We start from the raw sequence: 25,525 nt of genomic DNA, 5'->3' as shown, positions 1-25,525 counted from the left end.
AGAACCAGCAGGCCTCTGAATGCATTGAGTCTGTGCCTGTTCCTCCCCAGCCAGACCCCGACAGCCTTCAGTCTGGCACTTCCACTGCATTCCCCATTCAGACCAGGGGGGAGATACATAATCAAGCATCATCAGCATATTGATGATGCTCTTCCTGAAGTGACATGACTTATCTAGTGGCGTCACATGGATGTTGAACAGGATAAGAGAAATGATGGAGCCCATAATGACATGCCCAAGGTCCTGACCCCTCCCCACTTGCAGCCACTGATTGGCACTGCCTGCTCGGAAAGGAGCAGAATTGCCATAGTACAGGACCTCAGACTCCCAACTCTTGCAAGCGGTATCAAAGGTCACTAAGAGATCTAGGAGGACAAGGATGATAACCACTCTGCCTCCATCCCACTACAAGTCATCCAGGACATAATCCATGCAGTTACAGACTCCTACCTGGGTCTGGCCCCTGACTCCTGTGGGTCCAGATAAGTCTACTACTTCCAGAGCTCTTTGCAGTTGTCAACCCACCCCTTCCTCGACAGCCTTCCTCCACAAAGGGAGGTTGGAGATAAGATAATCTTTGTCCTGAAGTAAACTCAGTCCTTGAGTTTCCACAGCTAAGAATGGACTTGAACCTGGCTCTCCTAGGTCCTAGTCCAATACCTTAACCACTACATTACACTGGCATCTATCCTTAGATAAAGGCTTGAAAAATCCAGGTTAGAGCTCTAGCGTATTATTAGAGTAGCTGCTGTGAAGCTTAATTGCCAAAATGCTACTTTGAAAGTCTTATCTCAGATCTCCTATGCAGTGTTTCTTAAACTGGGCAATTTTAAGACATGTGGACTGCAATTCCCAGAATTCCCCAGCCAGCATGCTGTCTGGGGAGTTCTGGGAGTTGAAGTCCACATGTCTTAAAATTGTCCAGTTTGAGAAACACTGCCCTATACCTTTCTACATCATAACTTAGCTCAATTTTAGCTTACTGTATTGCTTCTGACCACTCCATCTACCATGGTTATTGTGGCATATTCCACAAGCCATGTTTTTAAAAATCATAGTTTAGCAAAGCTAATGAGCTCCAGTATCAGGCCTGTGCTCGAGCATTCTTGTCGCTTTAAATGAAGGCCTGCATGCGTTTCTTGGATCAAAATGTCCGGAAGGGATGGTGTTTGCAAGAAGGAAACGAGTCTCTTTCTAGGGAAATGTTCTAATGGTGGATGTTGCTTCTCGAGCTGGGCAACTGGGTGGGAGCTGACCTCTGAGGAGTAACTCTGCTATTTCCTTGCTTTGCTTTGTTGGGGGGGGGGGCTGTGAGGAGGGACTAGAAGCAGAAGGGCAGAGAGTTTCAGCTGTGCCCCAGGCGGCTGCTTCCTCGCACCCCGAAGAGCCCTTCTGGGGACCTTGGCTGCAAAACAGCTGGCCTGGATCAAGACCGCTGTGAGAACCGTGTCTGCTTTGACTGTTTGGGGATGAAAACCCCTCAGGGAATCTCAGAGAGTGCAGGTGAATCTGGTTTCTGGTGAGTTCAGACCTAAGAGAGTTAAGAGCCTGGGAACTCATGCAGACCTTCGCCGTTCCTGATAGGACAAAGGCGTTTGGGGGTCTCTCCTTCCTCCCTTTTTCCCGCTGTCCCAGCCTTGTTCCCTGCAAGACAAAGGCTGCTGCGGTCCTCTGGCAGCCCCCGGAGGGCAAGGTGGGGCAAGTGTCAGTGGAGGCTGCCCCCTGGGGGGAGGCGGCGCTTGCACGCAGCGTGACAGGCGGCCGGCAGTTGAGGGTCGCTGCGCGGGGTCTCCTGCGGGTCCTCACGCAAACCGTCCCAAAGCTCCGGGCGGCACTCCACCGAAGGGCCCATCCGCACGACCCTAAAGCCATGTTTGCGCTTCGGGCTTTGCCAGCTGCAGGTCGCGACTGCATTTTGGCGGCGTCTGTCAGGAGTCGTGGTGGAAGAATCGGGCGAGCCCAGCCCGAGAGAGAGCGGGTGCTGTGCGGGAGGGTCCGCGCGCCTCGGCCCTTCTCAAGCGCCCGCCCGCCGGGGATGATGGGGCCGCGAACGTCGCCTGCGGAGGGCGCCCGGGGCTCGGCGAGCGGGCTTTCCCGGGCGGCGACAATGGCCCCTTGTCTGGCTCGCTCCCCCCGGCTCGAGGGGTGGGACTGGCAGGCCGGCCGGCCAACCGCCGTCCGCGGCGGGGCGGGCGCGGGCCAGTGAGCGGGCGGCGTGTGGCTCCGGGCAGGCTTTCCTGCCCGCCCCGCTGGCGCTGCGAGGGGGAGGCTTCGCTCCGGAGCGGCAGGGGCGGCGAGCGCGACGGGCTTGGCAACGTTGTTGCGCCGCGGAGCCTCCGCCTCGCCGCTTCCCCGCTCGGCGCCCGGCCATGTTGCCCCGGGCGCGGCGCTGAAGAGGTTGGGCGCCGGCACGGCACGGCACGGCACGGCACGGCACGGGCGGCCAAGCTTCCTGCAGACGCGGCGATGGGCTCTTCGCCGCGCGCAACGGCGGCGGCGGCAGTTTGATCGCTGCGCTCCCGCTGAGCCCGCCGCCCGGGCGCCCCCTTCGCCGCGCTGCCCGGCCGCCTTTGTCCTGGCCGGCGGGGCCGGGCGCAGCAGCGCGAACTCCCCTCCGCCCGCCCGCCGTCCTGGGCGCCCCGGTAAGCCTCGTCGCTCGCTCGCTTGCTCGCTCGGGCCGGGGCCAGGGCTCGGTCGGGATGCGCCCTCGGAGCTGAGGAGCTGGGCTCGCAGCCCGACGGGGACTGGCGGGGCGGCGGCGGCGGCCGTTCGAGGTGGGCTCCCCGCCCCCCCGGAGGCCGTCCGGGAGCTTTTGCGGCGGGCTCAAGTACGGCGAAGGGGGGGTGTAACTCGAGAGCGCTGGCGTTTGCCGCGCGCGGCGCGCACGCAGGGGAGGGTTTCGCTTTCCTTTGGCCGGCGCCGCGATCGGCGCTGGAGGGTCCCTTTGTTGCCCCCCGCCTGACTCGGCCCGACGCCGGCTTCGCGTCTGCCTGCAGCCCGTCCCCGCCGGCGCTGCAGGAAAAGGGCGCCCGGCTTCGCCTCCTTCCCGGACGCTTCAGTGCCAGGAGAGCCCCCCTCCCTCCCTCCCTCCCTCCGCCCGGGGGTCCTCGCGAAGCCTCCCTCGGCTGTCAGGCGAACGGGGCTGCCCGGCTGCCCCCGAGCCCAGCGGGCTGTCTTCGGCGTTGGCTCGGCGTGGCCCGCAGACCCAGCCGTCGCGGTTGGCAAACTTTGGTTTGCGCGGGCCGGGCAACCCGGGGGTCTTCAGGCAGACGGTCGCTCGGGGGAGCTTATAAAGCCGGGTGTCGAGGACGGACCTCCGCTCGGCCGCCTGAGGGGAGAGGGCGAGGAAGCCGCCTGGGCCCTGCGGGCAGCAGGCGGGAACCCGCAGAAGGGCATCTGCCCTCAGGCGGCCGAGGGCCCGGGAGAGCTGCGCTGGGGCTGCTGGAGCCCCGGCTCTTTGAGTTCCGGCCGTGCGAGCCATCTTGGCTGCCTGGAGCCGAAGCGCGCGGAACAAAGGAGTGAACTCCGCCGGCCTGACGCAGGCTGCTGGCTCTCAAATGTGCCGAGCGGTGCCCTTTGCGGATGATGGGAGCTGGGATCCATCCGGATGGCCGCGAGTGTGGATTCCGTGCCATTAGAGTCTCTTCTCCGCACTTCCTGCTGGATGTCTCTGGAGGCTCCATTTCGGGTTATTCCCAGGCTCCGAGGCAGGGCAGGGAGGAGAAGGAGAAGGAGAAGAAGAATGTTGCGGGGCAGGTGCTCCGCCCCACCGGTGGCCTGAGTTCCCACAGTGGGTGTGACACTGGTTGGGCTCCTTCCAGGGTGGTCCTCCTTGATGCCTGGTTGGGACAGACCTGGAAAGGTAGATCCAGCGGGCAGGGCCGCCCCTTGCTGTGCTTGGCGCGCAGAGCGGCTCCCGTGGGGAATCCAGGCGGTGGGTCTTTCGCCACACCGGCGGTACTTCCACTACAGACCTTGGTAGCCCGTGGCCGTTGCAGTGAAAACGCCATCGTCCGGGGAAATTTATTGGTGGAACACTGCCTTGCAACAATGAACCCTGTCAAGGATTTGGTTATTGCAAAGGATTAAAAATGATCCACCAAGTTCATTGAGCAGCTGCGTTTTGGTAAAAATAATTGTTTTTAACAAAAGTACTTCTTAAAAAATACTGATGACTAGTGCCATCTTTACTGGCTTTCCTTAGGCTGGTGTCCTCAACATTTGCACTGTTGGACTTGAGTTCTCGTAGTCCCCAATAGCATCATGTCCCGCGTAGGGCCTGCGAGGGCTGCAAGTCACTGTTTTTGACAGAGGCATTTCCCCCTCGCCTCTCATTGATGCTCATTGAGTCAGCATACTAAAAAACTAAATATGATGCTGTAGAAACAGCTTTTACTCAATATACAGTTTCTTTTTAAAGGCTCTGATGTTACGGGGTGCATCTCTGAGACTAGCCATATTCTTTATCTAACAAGATGGTGGGTGTGAAAGCTCCTCCTTGGGGTGGACAATTCTGTTTAAAATAGAGTGGATTGGCATATTTGAGGGTTGGAGCACATTTGCGCCTTTGTAAGTAAAGAAGAGAGTATGTGTGTGTGTGTGTGTGTGTGTGTATGTATGTATGTATGTATGTATGTATATATCACTGCTTAAAATCGGGAAGACATTTTATTCCAGCTTTGCAATTAAATAATGCCCACAAAAAAGCTTTGTGATCTACATATCAGAATTAGAGTGTTGCTTATGCTGTATGATCAGTTACTTGCTTTTTTCCCTGCCCCCCCCCCCATTAGCAACTGAGGAACTACTGATCCCCAGGATGCAAAGAATTCTGTTTAAGCTACGGAGCAGCTATGCGCTCTGCTCTTATTTTTTCTGCCTGCCAGGTCGTGCTGGCATGTGACAGTGCTATTGACTCCGGTCTCATTCTTGAGTGAAGCTGGGTTTTAGCAGCTTTGTTTTCTTCCTACCCCCAAAACAAAGAAGCTGCCCTGAGGCCATTCCAAATCCACACAGATAATTTAGGGGGTTGGGTGGCTTTCTCTTACCTTGAAGTTCCTCAGCCAACTCCAGGTGCTTGGTGGAGCTCCGAGGGTGGGACCAGTTGCTCATCAGCCATCCTTGTCAGGATGACCAGTAGGTGCAGGGCTCTTATCCCGTACCTGAATTCAGCTCAAGAATTGCATCCCCTCATTTGGGGGAAACCCAAAGGAGGGGGGGGGTGTTTGTTGCTGCTGGTTGCTAAAACAGAAAATGATTTGGCTGTAGTACAGTTCTGCATCTCTTCTGCACATCCTGGTGCTAGTTAAATGCATGTCATGAATGAAGGAGGACCTGGATTTTGCACTTGGTGAATCTCTTCCAGGCCCCTTCTCTTCCCCCACAGAAGGTTGGCATCCTGTGGCCCCACAGGTGCTCTCTAATTTCTTTTTTGGTGCCCCCCCAAAATTAGGCCACTGAATTTCAGAGAGCATTCCACAAGAAATAAAGGTTACCACGTGTGATATCCCTCCATTTTTCTTCAGTGAAGAACCACTGATTTAGCATACTCAAGAACTAAAGCCAAAATCCTTTTTTTTAAAAAACAGCATCCCTGTGACATCACTGTTACTCTTTACCTGTCAGTAGTCATTTTCATTTTAAATGTCAGTCTTCTGAAAAGTGATCTTCCTCTGCTCTAGAGGTGCAGTTCAGCTAGGGCACAGCTGCTGGATTAAGGGCCAGGCTAGGTTTTTGGGGATGGGCCAGGAAAAAAAAACCTAATTTGGTCTTCATTTATATTTATTCTTCATTAAAATTAAACTTGGCAAAGTGGATTACTTTCCGGTCATAGATTTCCCCCTTGTGTCCCATTAACGAATCTGATTTGAGGAGGTCTTTGATGGCCATGGCCCACTTTGGTAGGTGGGCGTTTGCTTCCTGCCCCACGACACCCTGCATGGGATCCATGTAGACATGGCAGAGGTGCTTCCAGGGCTCTGCCCCAACAATTGCAGTGCAGCACTGAGAGAAGAGGAGGGAACAGCCTTAAGCAGCTGCTGTGAGTGTATGCGTGCCTTTATCTCTGATGATCTCCAGGTTATGAAGCACTTCATTGCTTCGCAGGTGCAAAAGAAGCTGATGTGAGAATCAGTGCACCCTGATTGGTTCGGGTGCGTCTTAGAAACTAAGCGGGTTGGACTTGGTTAGTACTCAAGAGGCCAGCGGAGAATCCCGGGACTGTGGGCTAGACCGGGAAGTCGAAAAATATCCCAGGAGAAGGAAACAGTCAACCATTTCAGTTTTCTCGCCAGAAAATACTATAGACGTGTCTTCATAGTCCACGGGAGCTGAGCTTGATTCCAGGGTGTTTTTGCATTTAATAACTGACTTTAGAGAAGCCAGTTTTCCAAGTTGTGATATTGCACAGATTGTCCTTAAGGGAAAGCAGGCTCTCATGAAACCTTGCTATCGCTAACCATTGCACATATTAAGCAGCAGGACAGAAATCATGCCTTTTCTGCTTCTGCTGCTCACAGGACGGATGCAGCAATCACACAGCACTGGTGCCCCCGCCTCCCCCCCCTGCCTTTTCCCTTCTGAGCTCTGCTGGCCGTTCATTGGCCCACAGATCCGTCTTCCTGGCTGTTGCTGCTGGGGGAGGCATTCTTGTATCCACCCAAATTCTGTTCAAGGCAGCTAACAGTAACATTCAGATCAAGTGGTAAGGTTGGCTTAAAACATTTAAATTGGCTAAATAAATGCTCATAATTTTTTTTTAAAACCACTAGAAACAAGTAAGAATACTTGCTAGATTAAACCTAAGGCAAGACTGACTCTGAATCACAGAAGTTGAGTTCACCCATATCACTAACACATATGGTTTGTTCGTTTTAGCTAAGAGCAGCGTATGAAACCAACTTTGTAGATTGCTATTATATTTTAGTCTGGACATTAAGGTCAAGGAAAGCTAAGTTATGGTTTAAAATCACAGCTTAGGATAAAGCATAAAGCCAGGGCATTTCTTTGACCACTGATGGTCAAACTACAAAGATGGTGTCATCCTAGGCTTCCTTATCATGGATTCCAGAGTCTGGAATCATGGATTATGGATTCCAGAGCAACCACCAAGATCAAGAAAGTCCTCCTTTGCTTTTCCCCCAAATGTGCTTGCAGTAGAAGCAAATCAGAAAGAAGTATCTCTCTTGAAGATCTTTCAACTGACATAGGCTTGTGTAGAAGATGTGTCCCTGGCTTTTTAGAAACTACTTGGTTGTTTTTAACCCAATTACCATGTTGAGGGATTTTCAAGCTCAGAATTGATATGATTGGAGTGGCATTGAAGCCCACTTGCACATTGCACAAATGCACATTGTGTCTTTGAGACTAATAGTCCTTGATAGAACCGTCTTCCCTGAATTGAACTAGTCCTCTTTTAAAGCCATCCCAGTTAGTAGTGTCTGTCACCCTGTCTTGTGATGCTCCCAAGGAGGCACAGCTTCTTCTGTCTTAGTCATTGGTTTTATTTAGATATTAAAAAGCCAGTAAGACAAGATGGATCTTTTGGACCATGGAAGGCCCCAAAGCCAGCAGTAATCCCTCTGGGTTGGGGTTCCTGGGCCAGAGGGTCCCCGATCTTGCTTCTTGTCATCCAGTTCAGAAAGAGGCAAGAGTCAGTGGCACCAAAAGCAGGTGCTTATCCCAGTGCAAGCGGGAGCTCTGAGCTTTTTCCATGTCAGAAGTCAGTTCACGGTGACTGTATCCAAACATTTCATGGTTTGCTGCGAACCATGGACCAAAGAGAAGAGTTGTGATTATTGACAGCTAATGCACTCCTTGAAATGGGGGGGGGGAGTTCTTCAGTAACTTCCTCTATTTACATTGAGTTTATGTCGGCCTTCCTCTGCTTTGCTGCAAGACCATGCTGGGTTTTGCAAAACCCTCTTTAACTGGCAATCTCCCTTCCTTGCTGGGAGGCACGTAGCCGTTCTGCGTCCAATGAAAGTGTTCTGCAAGTTGGTTTCTGTTCCAGAAAATTAGCATGTCTCCTCTAAATGTTTAGTTTTTTTGGACTATCAGCAGAAAAAGAAAGGGGAGATTGGGGGTGGGCTGACTGCATCTGGCTCCACAGACCATTTGGGGGGGGGGTGGCAACAGCCCTGGTCATCAAAAGCTGGTTGCAAAATGGCAACTTTTGACAGTGTAGTAGTTTTACTTTAAAAACTTTTAATTTTTTTTTAAATAAAGTTTCAAATATTTATGCCACATCTGTAGTCGATGTAGCCCACTTATTTTGAGTAAAAAACAGTAAAGAGGGGGGCTGAATATTTTGGCCCTGGGTCATCTAATAATATCACCTGATCACCGTAATATGCTTTGGAGGCCTAAAATAAAATAAAATGCAGCCCTTGAATTTAGGGATGTTTCCTTCTCACTGGTCTGTCCACACTCAGCCATGGAAACTTAACCAGGAGTGATTCTGGGCCAGCCACCTTCTCAGCATAACCTACCTCCCAGGATTGTTACAGGATAAAATAAAGAGGGCTCCATCTAGAAGCTGTCTTACGCTCTTGGAAGAAGGCTGGGATAAAACTAACTATTGAATCAATGAACATAAGTCCTTCCAGAACTTCACCAATGTGATTTCTTGGAGGCAGAAAACTGGATTTGTGCTTCATTCTAAGCCACAATTGGTTTGATCGTGATGTATTGAATAAGATGCATTTGGTGGGATTTACACAACATGTTAATAATAAGCAGGGATTCATAAACAGTGGTACCTGGGTCCACATGTCAGAGAATCTCCACTACGGTTTTTGTGTGGACCCAGTCTCTTTTGTGAGAGCCCCTGCATTGGAACAGCTGCAAATATGCTCCCTTACAGATTGCTTAATTAAATTGTATTTATTTATTGTGGTATTTGTCTACAGCCTCAATCCCAACAGACTCCAAAATACTTGTCTAAAATACTTTAGGTCAGAAATTCTGACATCTGTAAAGCACTCTTAATGGCAAGTATAGGAACCATGTCAACAGCTGAAGTTCATATGGGGAGGAAAAAACCCACAGTAAATAAATGTCTGGCTAGAATATGTGCTATCTGATCTCTCCGTGCAGCTTAACACTTTTTACGCCAATGAGAAAGACCAGAGTTTTTGTGTAAAATGTTTCTGTTTCTCTTGACGAATTTGGAGGACGCAGTTTTGAGTGCTTGAAGGTTAGAGCATGATCTCATGTGGTTTTCATTAACGGGGAGCCCAGCGCAGAGATCTGGACTAAATCAGCAAAGGAATGGCCAAACCACTGGAAGAAAGGAGAATGACGCCAATGCATTCTTCGGATGCTTGTGGGATGTGGCTGCTAACAACCGAAAAAGAGCAGGACCTGAAATGCCGAAGAACAAAACAGAAGACAGAGTCTAATCATTAAACGGCAATGCTCAATTATTCCTTCTTGGGAGACACTGGGTCACGGTGGGGCAAGACCTGATTCCGTTGAAGCGTTTTGTTCCTGGGTTCCTGTCTGGGGTTTCCAGAAAAAGCATGTAAGTGTTCTCTTTTATCAGCTGTTTTGTTTCAGGTTGCAAATCCAGTGCCAACTTTCTTGCAAACAAGTTCTTTTAATCCCAGGTATGCATACATAGGATTGGACTCTGCATGGGGAAGAATGCTTGTATTCCCAGTGCTCCACTTTCCAGAACTTGGGCTAAAATGTAGCACATTATAACAGCGTCCAACAATGCTATAAAAGAGTGTCGAGCGGGATCAGGCCAGTGTAAAGCATCTTGGGATTCAAGCTCTCATATCCATTCTGATGGCTTAGAAGACACCTTGGTAGCACTCTAGTCGTCAGTGCAAAATTTTGACCTTTAACAACAAGGAAATGTTCAATTATGGATTAAATATCTACAAATGATCACCTGGTTTTTGGAATGATATCTCTTTAATAGTTGGAAGTCAAGATCCTGCAAAAGATCTCCTCTGACTGACTGCCATTTTACTGCTTGTTTCGAGTTAATGGGAGAAATCAGCAAAGGAGAAAGTGGTAAGGTTGACGTTCTCCACCTGGAATGAGGATGTAAAATCCTGGCCTCTATCCATGCACCTGCTTGGTGCCACACCTGTGTGTTCATCTGAAACCCACTTGGCAGAGAGACAGAGGAACTGGGAAAGAAAGGAGAAGCCAGATCTAAGATGGAGAAGCACAGAGTGTTCAGGCCACCTGGCACAATCCTCTGAGGTCCCAATTACAACGTTTGCTTAATTGGAGATGATCGTGTGCTTGGTCTTTTCTCTTTCCCAAAAGCATTCACCATCCAAGGGAGTTCTTTTGCTTTGGGGTCATTTGTCCAGTTGGAAGTTCTGAAATAGTTTTCCATCATTTACAAGAGAACAGTTTATCACAAATTCTTTAGCTCCAGTTATGTGGAAAGTTGGAATGTTACTATAGAAGCAATTACCTGCATTTGCTTATATCCCAAGTTCTCAGTCTCTGTCCAACTCTTGTTATTTCCTCACCTATCCTAGTTCTCTTACCACTCATCAAGTTTGGATGACTTGAAGCTGTAAACGTACTTTGGGATAGCAGCAGGGTCCTGCAAGAACTCCAGCTGTAGGGAGTCCTGTACATGGCACTGTATCACCAAGGATGACAATCTAATCTACACATTATCAAACATTATGTGAAAGCCTTCATTGACCAAAGCCATGATGGAGGCCAATATCTAATGGGTCCATCTGGTGATGACCATGGCATATGGATGATTGCAACCTGGAATGTAACAGGAGTGAATCATAAAGAGCATGAATTAACAAGTGAAATGAAATAAAAGCAGTTATGTTGAGGGTCTCTAAAGCCAAAAGAAAAGGAAGGAGATAATAGAGTTGAATGAAGAGGGTTTGTTCTGAGGGAATGGAGTTGGTGAATCCCTTCATGGATATGAAGAGGGAGCTTTAGTTATGAATGAAAGGGCTAAAATATATTGAGAAACTGAATTGGTGTCATCTAGAGTGCTGTGTGTGTATGAATGTAGAAGTCCATAGGTTGGTGATAGTTGCATGTTACATTTCAATGAATAATGACAATGAAAGAAACATATGTTTTACAGAGAATTATGCAACATTTCAAAATAATATGATCCAGAGAGGGGGAAAGTATTCTGCTGGGTGATATGAATAGATGAGTGGCAATGAGACAAGAAAATTCAAAAAATACAGTTGGGCCATTTGGAGACCCAAGAATGAAGGAGAATAGTGATTGATTTTTGAGTATCTGCATTGAGTATTTGAAACAAAGGTGCTTGTTTCAAATAATGAGGTTTAAGCATAAATATTCATGTGACAAAGGAGTGAATATAAATTTAAAAGAGTGATTGAGTGACTTTATGATGAAAGAACTAGTGCAGAATGCAAGGCATGATGAGAGAGTCTGAATTTGGGAGATATTTTGGTAGTATCAGGAGTGGATCTCGGTGGGGGAATGCACATGGAAAAAAGTGAAAGAAATGAGAGTGAATATCACTGCAGGAAGAGAAAGAATGAGTCCTGTATGAGGAAATATCAGAAGACAGATGATTTTCCCAACAGGAGGAATGGAAAGGGGACATAAGATAAGATGTGAAAGTTGCTTGAAATGGAGTGAAAAAATTATATTGCAGAGTGTCACGGCTTTGTGTAGAGTTACAGTAATGGGTAGAATGAAAAAGGATGCTTGGTTGGAATGATGAAGTGAAAACAGCTATGGATGAGCAAAAAAAATGCATTTGGAGAATGATTGCTGCAAAAAAACATGAGTTTGAGAGAAAGCTGCACCCAGAGAAAAAGATAACAGAGTACAGCCAAAGAGAGCAAAGAACAATTAAGATTAAAAGAGGCAGAGAAGATGCAGAGTGATTTGGAGAGAAATTAAAAATGCAGTGGAGTTGGGTGGATAGAGCTAAACAAGGATTCTCAAGGAGAATGAGAATTAATAGGTTTAAAAGGAAAAGTGATGGAGTGAATTGGGATGCTGGGAAAGAGCTTTTTCAAGATTTGTATGGGAACGAGAGTGAATGTGAAACAATATTAATGTCCAAGAAAAATAATGAAAGAGAAGTCATAAATTTGTGAGACTGTTGAAAGAAAGAGGATCCGGGTAGCCACAGATCAGTCCATTTGACGTCAATACTGAGCAAAATTCTGGCATAAATTATTAAGCAGTTGGTTTGTAAGCATTTAGAAAAGAATTAGTTGCTTTGCAAGAGCAAGCATGGGTTTATCAAGAAGAAGTTACACCAAACTAACTGATCTGCTTTTTTGATAGAGTGAACAGTTTAGTTTACTGCAAGAATGTGTGGATGGACATAGTGCACCCTGAGTGCTTCATCAGAAATAGTGCCAGGATGCAAGCGAAGTCCCTCTTCCTCTTTCTACTTTGCAGTGGTCAGACCACACCTAGAATATTGCACCCAGTGCTGGACACTGCATTTTAGGAAGGACATTGGCAAACTGCAGCATGTCCGGAGGAGAACAGTCTTCAAGTTCCTGAAAGGCAGTCCCAGAACAGGGCAGAAGCATTCAGTGTCTTTCCAGAAGACAGGACAAAAAACAAATTGAGTTTAAATTTAAATGAGAAGGCACTGGATTTTAGTCGGACATCAGGAAGATTCCTAAAGTTAAGAGCTGTTCTGTAGTGGAACAGACTGCCCCAGGAAGTGGCAGACCCTTTTTCACTGGATGTATTTAAGAAGAGATTGGATGGCCATCAGTCACGGATGCTGTAGTAGTCTCCAAGACAGCTTCCTTCCCTTACACTCTACGATTCTATGAATGTATCACCTGAATTCAGGCCTCTTTTTTATGTTTAAGGAGGCATTGCATGCATTGTTAACTTTCCCCAAGTATTTGTTCCCATCTCTCTGCCTTGGCCATTTGATACTCTTGTAAACTTCCCAGTGTTACTAGGGGGCTGATTGCAAGGCCAGCAATTGATGAAGCAGGGGAGAAGTTTATCCCCGATTGGGAATAAAAAATGGCTCCAGGATTCCAGGAAGCTGTTAGTTTTGTTTCGCTTTTTAACTCCAAAACAGATTTTTGCAGGTTGCAGTGAATGTCCTGGGCATCCGCTTCACAAGCAAAGGGAAGATGCTTGTGGTACTGTAGCAAACCTGATATGCAGCATTGTGTGAAAGTTGTATATAACATAATTTCCAGTACGGTCCTGCAAAGATCACTCCTAGATTGTTCATTGTGCTCCATATTATGCAAATAAGCCATTCAGTCTTAAAATTGTACATAGCAAATGTGTTGTGTAAAATTAGTTTCAAGATTACTCTGATACGACTTCTTTCCCTTTCCAGGGAGTGCTTGTCCTTGAGCGAAGGTAGAGCATTGTTTATTCTTGTTCTGGGGAATTTGTGTTCATTCTTCTCCATGAATTTGTAGCGGGTGTTTCATTACACAAAGTATTTTGAAACCTTTCTTCACTAAGGATGATTCAATTTGTTTGAGACTAACCAAGAGTCAAAGGGAGTCAGATTGCCAGTGGAAAATAGAAGAGCAAGCTGTAGATGATCTGGAGATACGGCTGGTCCCACATCAAAAAGAGTTCTGATGTTCCTTCTGTTGATGGTGGATAATGGCAAGTCTTAGCAGGATGAAACGGGATGGTCTCATCTGTAAAGCAGAAGCTTTTGAAGCGTGTAAGGGGCTCAATTAGAAAACACCCATACAAAATGGAAGAAACAAGGAGAAATAAACATAAGGAGGAGTGAAAATAAAGGCTCTGTTTTTTTAAAGAAGAAAAGTAAGAAACATACCGAAAGGATGGAAGGTCAAGAAAAGGAGTTAGGGAAATGACTGCATGGTAGCTAAGTGAAGCATAACACTTGAGTGACTGTGTTCACACACTGTGGTAAACTAGTTATATGGATTCAGTATAGAATGTTAGTACACCAAGCCATGATTAAATAACTTACAATGTGTGGACTAGTCACTATGTGTTTCTGCTCAGTGATATCTTGGGTTTTTTCAGGTCGATAAAATAATGTTGTACGTAAGTTACAGAATTGCAGTAATGCATTGCGAGAAAGAAGGCCTGTGGTTCGATGCAAGGGGTGGGAATCCGAATGGCATCGCACAACAGACAGGGTTGCCGTGCATTCAGTCTTTCTGGATATGGAGTCCTTTTTAACCAGCTGGGTTTATCTGTTTCTCCCTCGCAAACATATATACAAAATGGTGGCAGCTCCTGTACCTCCTAGATGTCTTTCTTTCACTCTGACCATTGTGCTTGGTGAAGACCTTTTGCTGTCTAGCCCCCCCCCACCCCTCTCTTGCTCTTTCTCCTTGACCACTCTGTGATAGGACCACCAGCCTCTCCTCCCCTAATTTCTCTATGGATTAGGACCTGGCATGCACTTGTGACTTGAATGAGTACTACAGTTAGTTGATTCACTTGAAGCTTTGCATACTAACTCTGTTGGATTATTGGACTCTTTGTGTGAAGTTGAGGATTAATTTATCCTCTCTTTCTGGAGAAAAGTTGCTCTGTCAAGGTGGAGTAGGAGGCCTCGTTTTCGATTCATTTCCTCGTTTTCTATTCATTAGCTAAGGAAATGCCTTTCAAGGCCTACCAGAAGTCCTAGGAGGACGGAGGAAGTTCCACATAATAAATTTCTGTATTCTGTATTTCCGCGCTGTAGTAAAACATTACTGATGCATTTCACAATGAAAATATTGAGCGAGTTTGCTCATTGGTGCAGAACAATGGACAAAAGAAAGAAAAGCTTGGCTGCTAAGTGCCTGAAAAAAAATTCTACTTGTCCAGGACAATTGCAGACCAACTTCTTACTGAGACTTCCATGCCTTCCTGATGAGATGAGAAATTCAGATTCTGATTGTTAGGAAGAATTCTCGAGGAGCAGTTCAACAGGGGAATGAAGGGTTTGGAGAGGTGAGGGTCTCCCCTGCACGGGATTTGTTCAGGTGGAGGCTGGATAGCCATTTGTCAGGGAAGCTCTAACTTGGGTTCCTGCCCTGAAGGTGGGTGAGACACAACAGCCTCCGCGGTCCCTTCTTCTGCCTCTAGGATTCTCCCCGTAGAAAGTGATAAGGAAATCTAGTGGAAAGGAAAGCTTTAATGCCCCCAAAGCAAGGTACTCGCTGGTCTCATTGAATGCAGTGGGGAGAAGGGGGTGTGTTTCTCAGGAAGTGATCCTGAAGGTTCAGCTGTTGTTACTGTGAGGAAAGAGCCTACATTTATTATCTTATCCGCCCCATGTGCAGAACATGCAGTATTTAAAATGGAAGATCAAGATCTGTGGAACTTCTCTGATAAGTTGAAACTGGTCTCTGATTTGTGTGTGTATGTTTAGCTTGTTTTTAAATAATAATTTATGTTTGCCTTTTTGTTATGACGGTTGTATTTCATTGCTTTTTAAGGGTATAGGGCTTTAAGAATTCTGGTGGTCAGAGAACCAATTTAATATAGATTTTAATTTAAATTAAGTAAGTATTTGTTGATGTAGGTGGATGAGAGAGTCATCTTCTCTCTCTCTGGAAGAGCAGCTTGTAAAACAGTTCAGAAGGATAATCTACTTGACGTTGAAAGAATATGGTGCCAGAAAGGTGGAGATAGACTTCTGCATTGCACAATAATTTTTTAAATCACTCTGTAGTCTGATCAAAAAGTTTGAAACTCTTTAGAGTGCAGCAGAAGCAATTAAATAGTGAGCAAAATTTGCACTGCTTTGCGTTTTCACAATATTAATTCCCCATAGAGGAGCAGGTTATGCTGGGGATTGAAGAGGTGAAATTGTGGTCTAACCTTGTGCTCTTTGGATGTGTTTAAGTACAGCTCCCGCTGTGGTCCTGGATTGTCTTGAGTTGGGATGCTGTGATTTCCAGTCAGACACATCTAGTGAGTTTCATGTGTAGCTGGAGAAGGTTGCAGAAGTCTTTCATGACATCTTAGATCAGTTTTGTTTGTGTTGTCATTTATAACTCTATAGTTTAGAGTTGTAGCATCTCCTCATTTTGACACTGACGAGAAACAATATCAGAACGGCCCTCTTCAGAACTTTATTGCATCTTCATGATTTCTCGAAGGTCTTGAAAATGTCCTTTTCATCTCCATAAACAATTTTTGTTGAAGCTTCCGTCTAGCATTGGAATAGATACACGGCCCTGGCAGTTGATGTGGCCACACCTTCCCCATTTTGGAGCATCCTTCCCCATTTTGGAGAGCCAAATAAATTGTCTGAGTTTCTGAGGAATGATGATATAGCAGTGATTGTGACTTGAATGACATTGGTAAATGGCTTGAGTTGGTCAGTCATGCTCAAGCTAAAGCACATGATCAGGCCAGTTCCATTGTGTTGGTGACCACAAAGAATTATGACTTGCTTTGTCACAGTCACATTTTCATTCAGTCATTCTGAGTGCTCTTATGGTCCAGGGTTGACCCATGAAATGGAAAGAAGAACCATTAACATGCTGAGAGTAGTTTGTAAGGTACTTCCCAGTATATGTTTTGACTTGGAAACCATAGTTAGTTCAAAGGACCTTAGCCATCTGGTGAAGGGAATTTCTATTCTGGACCTTTATTACTGTAGCACTGTGAGATTTCTGTTGGGTAACATGATGATTCAGTCTGGTGTCCCAAAAGGTCTGGTCAATATCCTGAGCTATTTAACTGCTGCTAAACAGCTTGGAGAAATCATCTAGTGTCATTTGTTTATTAGACTTATATCATGCCTTTCATTAGGAGTTCAAGGTAATATATATAACACTCTCTCCTGCTATTTTTCCCTGCAACAACAACTCTGTGAGGTAGAAAAGAGAGTGACTGGCCCAAAGTCACTAATGAAAAGCACAGTCTTCCTTTTCTATCACAGTTCCTGAGAAGCTGTTAACTTACTTGCCTAGAACTTCAAAACAAAATGAAGCTCAGTTTAATTAAAAACAGAGGTCCCCTTGCTTAATAGAATTAGTGATTTCACAATTCAAGTTCAGCCTGCCTTGAATTTGCAGGTTTTGGAATCTGGGACTATGAACTGTGCATGTCAGTATGGTGGCAGTGGTCAGAAAAGTGTTTGCCTAATTTCATATCTGGCTAGGATGACAGTCAGTCTTTTATTTTATTTTAGTCATTGACCAGCAAAGGTGACAGATGCCGTAGTTACAGCAGAGGAAAGTCTATGGACCCTTCAGCAGCTCCACAATGCTGCAGATAATTATGTGGAGTGTGGCTTGCCTTCTTGAGACAACTTCATTTTCAAGATATTGCTAGATCTAGCTCAAAATGATGGGTATGAGCTTTGGAATCCACAACAGCTGGGGGTCAGGATACAACAAAGGCTGACTCTCCATAGGAGCCTGGTCACTCATTTACAGATTCTGGATAAGTTCTTTGCAAGCCACCAACATCTGAGCTTCCATTGTGGTGTTCTGAAGCCAGTCACGGGGCTTCCTCTGTGGAGACCTACCTTGGCTATTTCCTATGGTAGTCCTGCTGCGGTCTTAAGTATTTCATGCTTTCTTACAAGCATTTGATCTTCTGATATGTTAAGCTTCTTATCCTCATGTTTCAGTTGGAATTTTTTTTCTCGTCTTTTTCATTCTTTTTACTCCTTTTGCTATTGTTTGAATGTTGCTGATTAGGACATACCCTAGGAACAATGTTTAGGAATTGTACTGTATTTTCGGGGGGGGGGGAGGGAGGGAGACTGTTGGCATAGATTCTATTTTGCTGTGCTTTTAAAGACATCTTTCTCAACTTGGTGATGTCCAGATCAGCTGTACTACCATTCCTGTCATTCGCTAGCCCTTTGGGGGTTGGGGATTGCCTTTAGTAGCTCTCTTAGGAACCAGTCAGGAGAAGATATGCGTTATCTCTCATTATCTTCCTAAGTTTGGTCACATGAATTCTACAGTCATTTGTATATAGTTTTAATCATAGTTAAGCTCCCTAGTCTAGATAAAATACCCATTGTTATCACTGTATCTACTTGCTGCTTTCTAAAAGCATTCCACAACGTTACTCACCACTCTCCCTAATTCACCCCACCCAGCCCAACAAACAGGTATAATTTTGCTTAAATGCAGAATTTTGGTCCTCTGTCCATCTAAATCTACTTCCTCTCCTATACAACAAACCATTGAAAATACAGAACCATAAACAAGGCTGTTTGGATGGTCTTGGTTCCTAATTCGAACCAGCATGTTCATATTTTAAACATTGCTGTTGCTTGATTTTTTTGGTTAAATTTATTCCATTCCTTTTCCAAGAAACTAAAGAAGCATATGTTTTTTCTCTTACCCTCATTTCCCCAGTTCTGCATGTTCATTAACACTTCAAAATAGATTTACTGGGGAAGGAATCAGGTGATTCTTGGAACATTACGCATGCACATGGATTTGAACCCAAGTCTTCATGTCCTGGCACTCTAACTACTATAGCCACTGCCTCATACAGTATTGACTTTTTGCATATTAGAAATGTGAATATTTCCCTTTCACCCCCAATTATCTAGATGCTGATATCATTCTGTACAGTTTGCTTGAAAGTAGAAGAAGGAAACTCTGATCGATTAGGGGACCACGTGCCCTCCCTCAAACTTGTACCAAAATCCAACCATATTTGATACCAGAGTCAAACAGTGGGGATCACTGGTAGTGAATGTCCTCCCTTTCTGTATTTCCAAACTCTGTCCTTTACCAAGACACCAAAATCTTGTCATCCTTACTCATTTGACGCCTTTCTTTTGAGGTTACAAATAGCCAATTCTGTCTTCTGTTCCCAAGAACATAACTCTGCTGGGCGAAGAGTCCTCTGTTGTCTAAGAGTCCATGATCAGTGTTGGAGGTCCATTCCCTTTGTCCTAGGAGGAACATGAGTCCTCAGATTAGAAGGCAGCTTTATTTGTGGGAGACTTCCTGGGGATACGTGGAGCACACGGGAGGACGCCCAAGAGGCCTGGAAGGACCTTATGCTTTCTGGTCTCACATGTATTACTACCTATTCCTAGAATTCTTTCTAATCTGGTATCTTCTGATTCTTAAGAGCTAGAACCAAGTCTGAAAACTTTTGCAGACACAGGAAGTGAAAAAATAATAATAAAATGGCCTCCATTTCAGCTTCAAGACCTTTTATGCTTTTACCGGAAACTTTGCAAATTCTCATGCAAGAACACTGAAACCTTGGAAGATTCCATAATCGTGGGTGGGGTGTGTGTGTTAATTTTTAAATAAAAGGAAATTCTCCAGGTATTATTTAGGGATTTAATGAAGGTTGTGGTGTCCAAAGTCACAACATTGCCAGCTTTTGTGCTAGAAATTAAGAAAAAAGACTTGTTATTGGGAAAAGGAAGAAAAATAGGGTATTTTAATAATTTTTCACCCTTTCCTGTTTTCAGAACTTTCTAAAGAGTAAAGAATTAATTGAGTAACTCCAATCCTGACGGGATCTTGAATATACCCTTGTTTCTGTCTTGCCAAAAAGAGCCAGCCTCTCCTCATGCTTCGGAACGGTTCCTTCTGAGTCCACAAACTGAAGTAAGCAGAGATTGCTCGTCCTTTTCCGTGTGTGGCAACTGCCCACTACGGTTCATATGTATCACCTCTTGGGATGAAAAAGTGAAAATAAAACCCTTAATTGTTCAGCAATTACAAAGAGTTCCTTCCATGAACAATGACTTGAGAAACATTCATTTCTTCTCATACATTTTTTCCCATCAAGCACACTGGATGAGCCTTCAGAGTAGGAATTCTGGGAGCTATACTCCGACCCAGCTAGAGAGGACCTAGCTGACGCAGAGGCCAGGATAGGCGGCCCAGAGGCTTTATGCAGCCCATCAGCGTCCCTTTGAAGCTCTCAGAGCACCCCTGGATGGGCATCGCCAACCTTTGCAGCCTGATACTTTCGGTCTTGGAAACTCAAGGGGCAAAATGGGTCCCCTTAAGTTTGCAAAGCTTAAGGCACTCATTTGACCTTTAAATCCTCCCCAAAATGAGGTGCATGTCTTGGACCCTTTTGCTGTAGCGATGTGTCATCACCAGTTGTAATCTCTCTGGCCCTCAGAAAGCAATTTGAAAAAAGGGTGGTCCTTGCCTCAAGACATTTGCCTTTAGAAGGTGGGGACATTACAAATAAGATCTTCACCTCCTCATAGTCCCTGGAAACTCAACTCATCTTTCATGAGAAGGACCTCCTAACTTTGTTTATCTCTCCCTACCTTTCTTCTCTCCTGCCCTTCCTCATTAGCTCCCCCACTAATCCTCTTTCCCTCCCACTCCAGGCCCAGGGCAGCCACGGCCCCCCTTTTGCGTTCCACCCACGAGGGATCGCAGTGGAGATGAGGAATTCAGAAGAGCAAACCTCAACGACAGTTTTACAGCGTTTGCTGCAGGAGCAGCTCCGATATGGGAATCCTAACGAGAGCCGCACCCTCCTTGCTCTGCACCAGCAGGCCACAGGCAGCACCCCACCTTTTGCCAGCAACGGGAGCCCCGGGGCTCCCAGCGAAGGGCTGAGCAACCAGGACCACCCCATCGGGACCCATGTTGCCCGCCAAGAGCCCCAGGGCCAGGAGATTCAAATGGACAACAGCATCATGGAGAAGCAGCTCTCGCCAAGGCTCCAAACAAGTGAGGACCTCCCGACCTACGAAGAAGCCAAAGTCCAGTCTCAGTACTTCAGGGGCCAACCACATGCTAGCGTCGGAGCAGCGTTTTACGTGACCGGCGTCTCCAACCAGAAGATGAGGACCGAAGGGCGCCCCACAGTGCAGCGGCTGAGCCCAGGGAAGGTCCACCAGGACGAAGGACTGAAGGACCTCAAGCAGGGACACGTCCGCTCCCTGAGCGAGCGGCTGATGCAGCTGTCTCTGGCCACCAGCGGTGTGAAGGCCCATGCCCCCGTCACCAGCGCCCCGCTTTCCCCGCTCTCCTCCCAGCAGACCAATGACTTCTACAAGACCTCCGGGGCAGCTCCTCCGCAGCCCGGCGTGAAAGGGATGGAGCACCGGGGGCCCCCTCCCGAATACCCGTACAAGAATGTGTCCAGCCCGTCCATGAGTTGTAAGCCACAGGAGCCCGGGCATTTCTATGGCGACCACCGCCTGCCCCAGCAAGGGCGCTGCGATGGGCCTGCAATGAGGTACCAGCACCCCCCTGAATACGGCTCATTCCGGTAAGCTACTCAGCCTTCCCGTGGTCCTAAGTGCTGAGCCTGGAGGTTTGGGGAGGCTGCCCGTCAGATGCCACTCCGTCCTTTCTGTTGTCAGCTGCTCTCGAGCGGCATTTGCCAGGGATGGTGGGATTTTGGCTTCTTATAGCTGGGCACCAGGTTGCTGGGAGTGGGTCCGGGGGTTGGAGGCCCAGCTGCCTTGGAGGATGCTCTCAAAGAGGGCGGGGGGCATCTTGTTGCACGCCAGTGGTACCTTCCCCCTTCCGGCCTCCCGACTTTGCAGCAGCTCTCTGACCCCCACGACCCAAACCATGGCGCTACTGACATTCAGCCACAAACTGCTCATTCGGGGCCCTGGGATTCAAGGCCGGCTCTGAAACAGGCATGTGGCGACTTCAGGAGAGGTAAAGCGTTGGGGCACTGGGAACCTCCCTGCTCCCTGATCTCACCACATCTGGCCTTGGAGACTACATATTTTTTCAAAGTACTTGTGTGCCCCCAACTTCTTGTAAAAAACAGTTTGCCCTGTACTCTGACTAGCAGTGGAAACTAGTGGTGGGTCCTCTTTATAACAGGCACCTAGTTGAGGAGGGGACGGCTGGCTTTTAATTGGCGCTTGTGGTTGGCACCGATGTATTTTCCTGTTCCAGAGGGTGGAACGCCAAGCCAGCTCCGTCTTTTTTTCCCTGAACAATTTGATGATCCAGCTAGGAGTGGCTGTATTTCCTTCATGTTGCAGGAAATGCATGTCGGTCATACCAAACACCAGAGATTTTGGTTTGTTTTCTGTTTTGTTTTAAATCCCTTGGCAGGAAAATTGTGTGAATTAGCAGTTGAGCAACTGCCTGTTCAGTGCTTGGCAGAATGGTCCCCCAATATTTTGGGAATGGGTGCTTTGCTTCTCTGAATCCGTTGCCCGGCTTGTGTTCAGATGGTCGGTTTATACGCATGAAAGGTCATGGAACAGGCCTTTGATCTCTCCGAATAAATAGGAGAGGATGCCAGAACAGGCAGGTTTTACTGCACTGTGCAGGCCTTTGGCAGATGTCTTTACAAGAAGTCTTTGCGGGCAACTCGGAACATCTGGGCAAATGAACTGAAATGAAATGGGCTGCCATTCTGAAAGTTTCCACTCTGAGCCGAACGTTATTCTCTGGGCCACTGAGAGAGGGCCGTATTGGGTCTGGGCTCAGCAGTCAACCTGTTTGCTTATTACAGTTTGGGACAGCCCAGTAAGCAAAGGTGATTGGGTGAGGTATGCATTAACAAAACACACGGGATGGGTGGTTTTAGCAGAGTAAAGCTACTAGCACACGATAGAACCAGACCTTATTTATAGCTTTACATCTCCACCCTTCAAAATATTTTTTTCCAGAACAGCTGACAGTATTTGCAGCTATAAAACACTACCCAGGTCTAACAACGTTAAACACTGAAAATACAGAAGTCTTCCCTGGTTATTAAGAAGAGTTCCGTAGGAGCTCCAGGCAGGCTTCTCTGCAGAGGTGGTTTCCACAGACAAGGCATAGGACGATCGGGAACCGCACTTGCTTGTACAAGGCAGGAGAGGCTTCACAGGGTCTTTGGTAAGGTATCTTGGGATAAAGCAGGGTTAATTCCTGGCTCAGCCATGAGAATCCAGGTTTATTGACTATCTGTGCAGAAGGTTGAAGCTGCAGTAGAGACATCTGGTGTCTGGCACAAAAAATGCCAGTCTTGGACCAGGAAAAAGAATTAAATCAGCTCTTGATTCATGTTAGGTCTATTTATTCAAGAAAAACTCAAGGTCACCTCCTTTTTCTCTTAATTAAAGTAAAATTAATTAAATGCTGTTGACATGATGGCTCTCCATATTAATTATGATCCTGTTTCTGTCATGTCAGAAATTATATGTTGGCAGCAGCAGGCTTGGAGGTGCTCTGAGGGCTGGACCCCAGGCGCTGGGGGCCCCGCCTGCCCCTGCAGCTGCAGACTGGTCTCCTCGCCAAGAAGTGGGTTGGCAAAGCACTCAGCCACCTCCGTCACCAGAGCTTTCAGCTGAGGCTGAAGGTGCTGCTTTTCTCCCTCAAAGTGTCCTCCTTGGAGGACTAGCTCAGACGAGCTTCTGATCACAACCACAGTTGTCATGGCGGGACCAGACTGTGAATCAATAAGTGGTCCAACGCGTCCAGAATTGTGACTCCTTTGTATTTTAAAGACCGGCTCATTGAAACGAGATCTTCTGACTAAAGGCACTGCTTCGTTGGGATTGCTTTATCGTTTTTTCCATTCTTTGTTTCTGTTTTGACAGTTTTGCTGATCCTTTGCTAGCAAAAGCTGCTCAGGTTCACAGAACAGCCACACTTGAGGCAAATTGGTAATTCGGATTTATAGTGCATCTTTGAGTGTGCGTGGATCTGCATTCACATAGTTAGGGAGAAGTTGCATGAGAATTGTTTCTGCAGCTGCAGAGCTGTCAGAAGGAATGGAAAGGACTCCCTCCTGTCCCCTCCAGCCCCACGTGCCCAGGTTCAGGACAAAAGCCTCACTTCCTCCATGCCGCTTCACTTCTGTTACAAAATGTATTTCTTGATTTCAAATAGTTGTCGCACTGCTTTTCGGCCATATGACATTCAGGGCGGATTAAATGATTATATGAAACTAATAATAAATGGAATGAAAGCTTACCATTGTAGATGAATAATGTACAAAAGCAGCAATTAATTGCGGGGGCGGGGGGAGAGGCTGGGGCCTTTCCCTGTGTTGTCAAACTCCAATTCCCAGCAGCCCCAACCATGTGAGTGATGGAGGCTGGGAGAGCTTGCCCTGTTTGAGCCAGATCTGGAAAGATGCAGAGTCCGCACCTGAATTAACTAAGTGAGCATCCTTAGAAACCTTTTACGGAACAAACCAGGCAGTCACATATAAGAACAAACCCAAACAACTCCAGTTCAATTAAATGGACTGCCCCGAAGCCCAAATGAGCAACAAGGAGGTCTGGAATAACCAATTTGCCAGGTTTTGACATCACCACAAAAAGGGCCTTTCTGCAGGAGACACCCAAGCTCTGCAGACAAAGGTGTGGCAACGCTGTCAGCCATCCAGCCAGTTTGAGTAAGAACAGGGAGCCCTTCAGATTCTAGCCAGATCCCAGACTACACAGGGCTTCAGTATTTTGAATTGTGCCTATGAACAATACATGGATGTCAGTGAAGTCTCCTTATATATAGGCGAAGCCTGCTCATACCTATGAGCCTGGGTCATCAACTTGGTTGCTATGCTCTGACCCAGTTGAGGTTTTCCAAAAATATTGGAAATGGTCTTGTCCGTAACTCTGGAGCTTCATCGCATCTGTTCCAGGCAACTAAGTTGTTCATACTGTAGCTGAATTGGAAGATGTGTCAAGCTATAGGTGATCACTTGAGCATCCAAAGCTGGGACCAGCACCATCCACGCCCAGCAGCCTTTAGCACCAAAGCCCAACCAGCATGGGCTCTGCTGTGTCAGAAAGGGCTAAGGAGAATTGAGCCCAAAGCTCAGATGGTGATGGAATAGAAGTCTGTCTGAAGTGTCTGGGAGGCACCAGGTAGGGAAGCTGCGGGTACAAATGTAGCATCCAGTGGGGTAGACCCATTCAAATGAATTGGTATTGATTGTCCTTGGCAGGCAAAACCCAGAGATTCAGCTGCCATTCCAACAACGACCTCCCCACCACCACAGCCCGACCTCCTCGTTGACCTCTTTGGGGTCCCTGACGCTGTTACAGTCACTGCCGCCTTCCAGGCTGTCACCTTCTCAGCATCAGCCTCCTCTGACCCCCAACCAAGGAGACCCGTTTTCTCTGCCACGGACGCAGCAGCTGTTTTTGCCCAACCAGATCCACCAGGGTGACCTTTACCGACTCTGCCAGCCTGTTATTGGGCAGCAGCAGCACCAGCAAGGGGACTCTTACTCGGCCCTGCCCAGGCCCCCACCAGCACCTTCTCCCTATCAACAAATGCCGGTGGACCCCTATGTCATTGTCTCCAGGGCCCAGCAGATGGTGGAAATCCTCTCTGAGGAGAACAAGTCTCTACGGCAAGAGCTGGATGGATGCTATGAAAAAGTAGCAAGGCTGCAAAAGGTAGGAAGTCATTTTTCTTCCCCTTTCTTTCTCTTTTGGATACCCCAAGGACGATACTTTGGAGAACACCGGTGCTCTTGCAGATAAACCATCTCTAGGGGTATCCCCCATCTTTATGTCCTGATTTAATCTGTGTCCTGAGTCTCCTGATTCTGGGCTACTTCCACGGGTGCACCTTAAGCGGAGCTAATGCTCAGTGGCAGAAGACATGCATTGGTGTGCAGAAAGCCTCAGGTCCAGGCCTTGGCGTTCCCAGTAGGACTGAGAAAAGAGCTCTGC

At 47.1% G+C, this 25,525-nt stretch overlaps 1 protein-coding gene across 3 annotated transcripts in view; it reads left to right on the top strand.

Moving 5' to 3' along the window:
• The window catches only part of AMOT (angiomotin), a 59,977-nt gene that overhangs the window by 8,697 nt on the left and 25,755 nt on the right, over window positions 1-25,525 (top strand). Inside the window, exons 1-4 of one of the 3 annotated variants that reach the window (XM_088129295.1) lie at window positions 1,348-1,519; window positions 19,373-19,511; window positions 20,255-21,147; window positions 24,790-25,246. In XM_088129295.1, the coding sequence (XP_087985421.1) occupies window positions 20,312-21,147; window positions 24,790-25,246 (1,293 nt within the window). In that variant the 5' untranslated portion in view covers window positions 1,348-1,519; window positions 19,373-19,511; window positions 20,255-20,311. Of the gene's footprint in view, window positions 1-1,347; window positions 1,520-2,232; window positions 2,643-19,372; window positions 19,512-20,254; window positions 21,148-24,789; window positions 25,247-25,525 lie in introns of those variants that run through there. The other 2 variants (XM_088129294.1, XM_088129296.1) reach the window with 2 other exon arrangements.

Source organism: Python bivittatus, unplaced genomic scaffold, assembly GCF_059951505.1.
Source record: "Python bivittatus isolate LINGU-HERP-01145 unplaced genomic scaffold, Pbiv_v1 ctg000790_np1212, whole genome shotgun sequence".
In the NCBI taxonomy this organism is placed as follows: Eukaryota; Metazoa; Chordata; class Lepidosauria; order Squamata; family Pythonidae; genus Python; species Python bivittatus.
The sequence above is the reverse complement of the archived record's forward strand: the minus strand, read 5'-3'. Positions and strand labels throughout refer to the sequence as shown.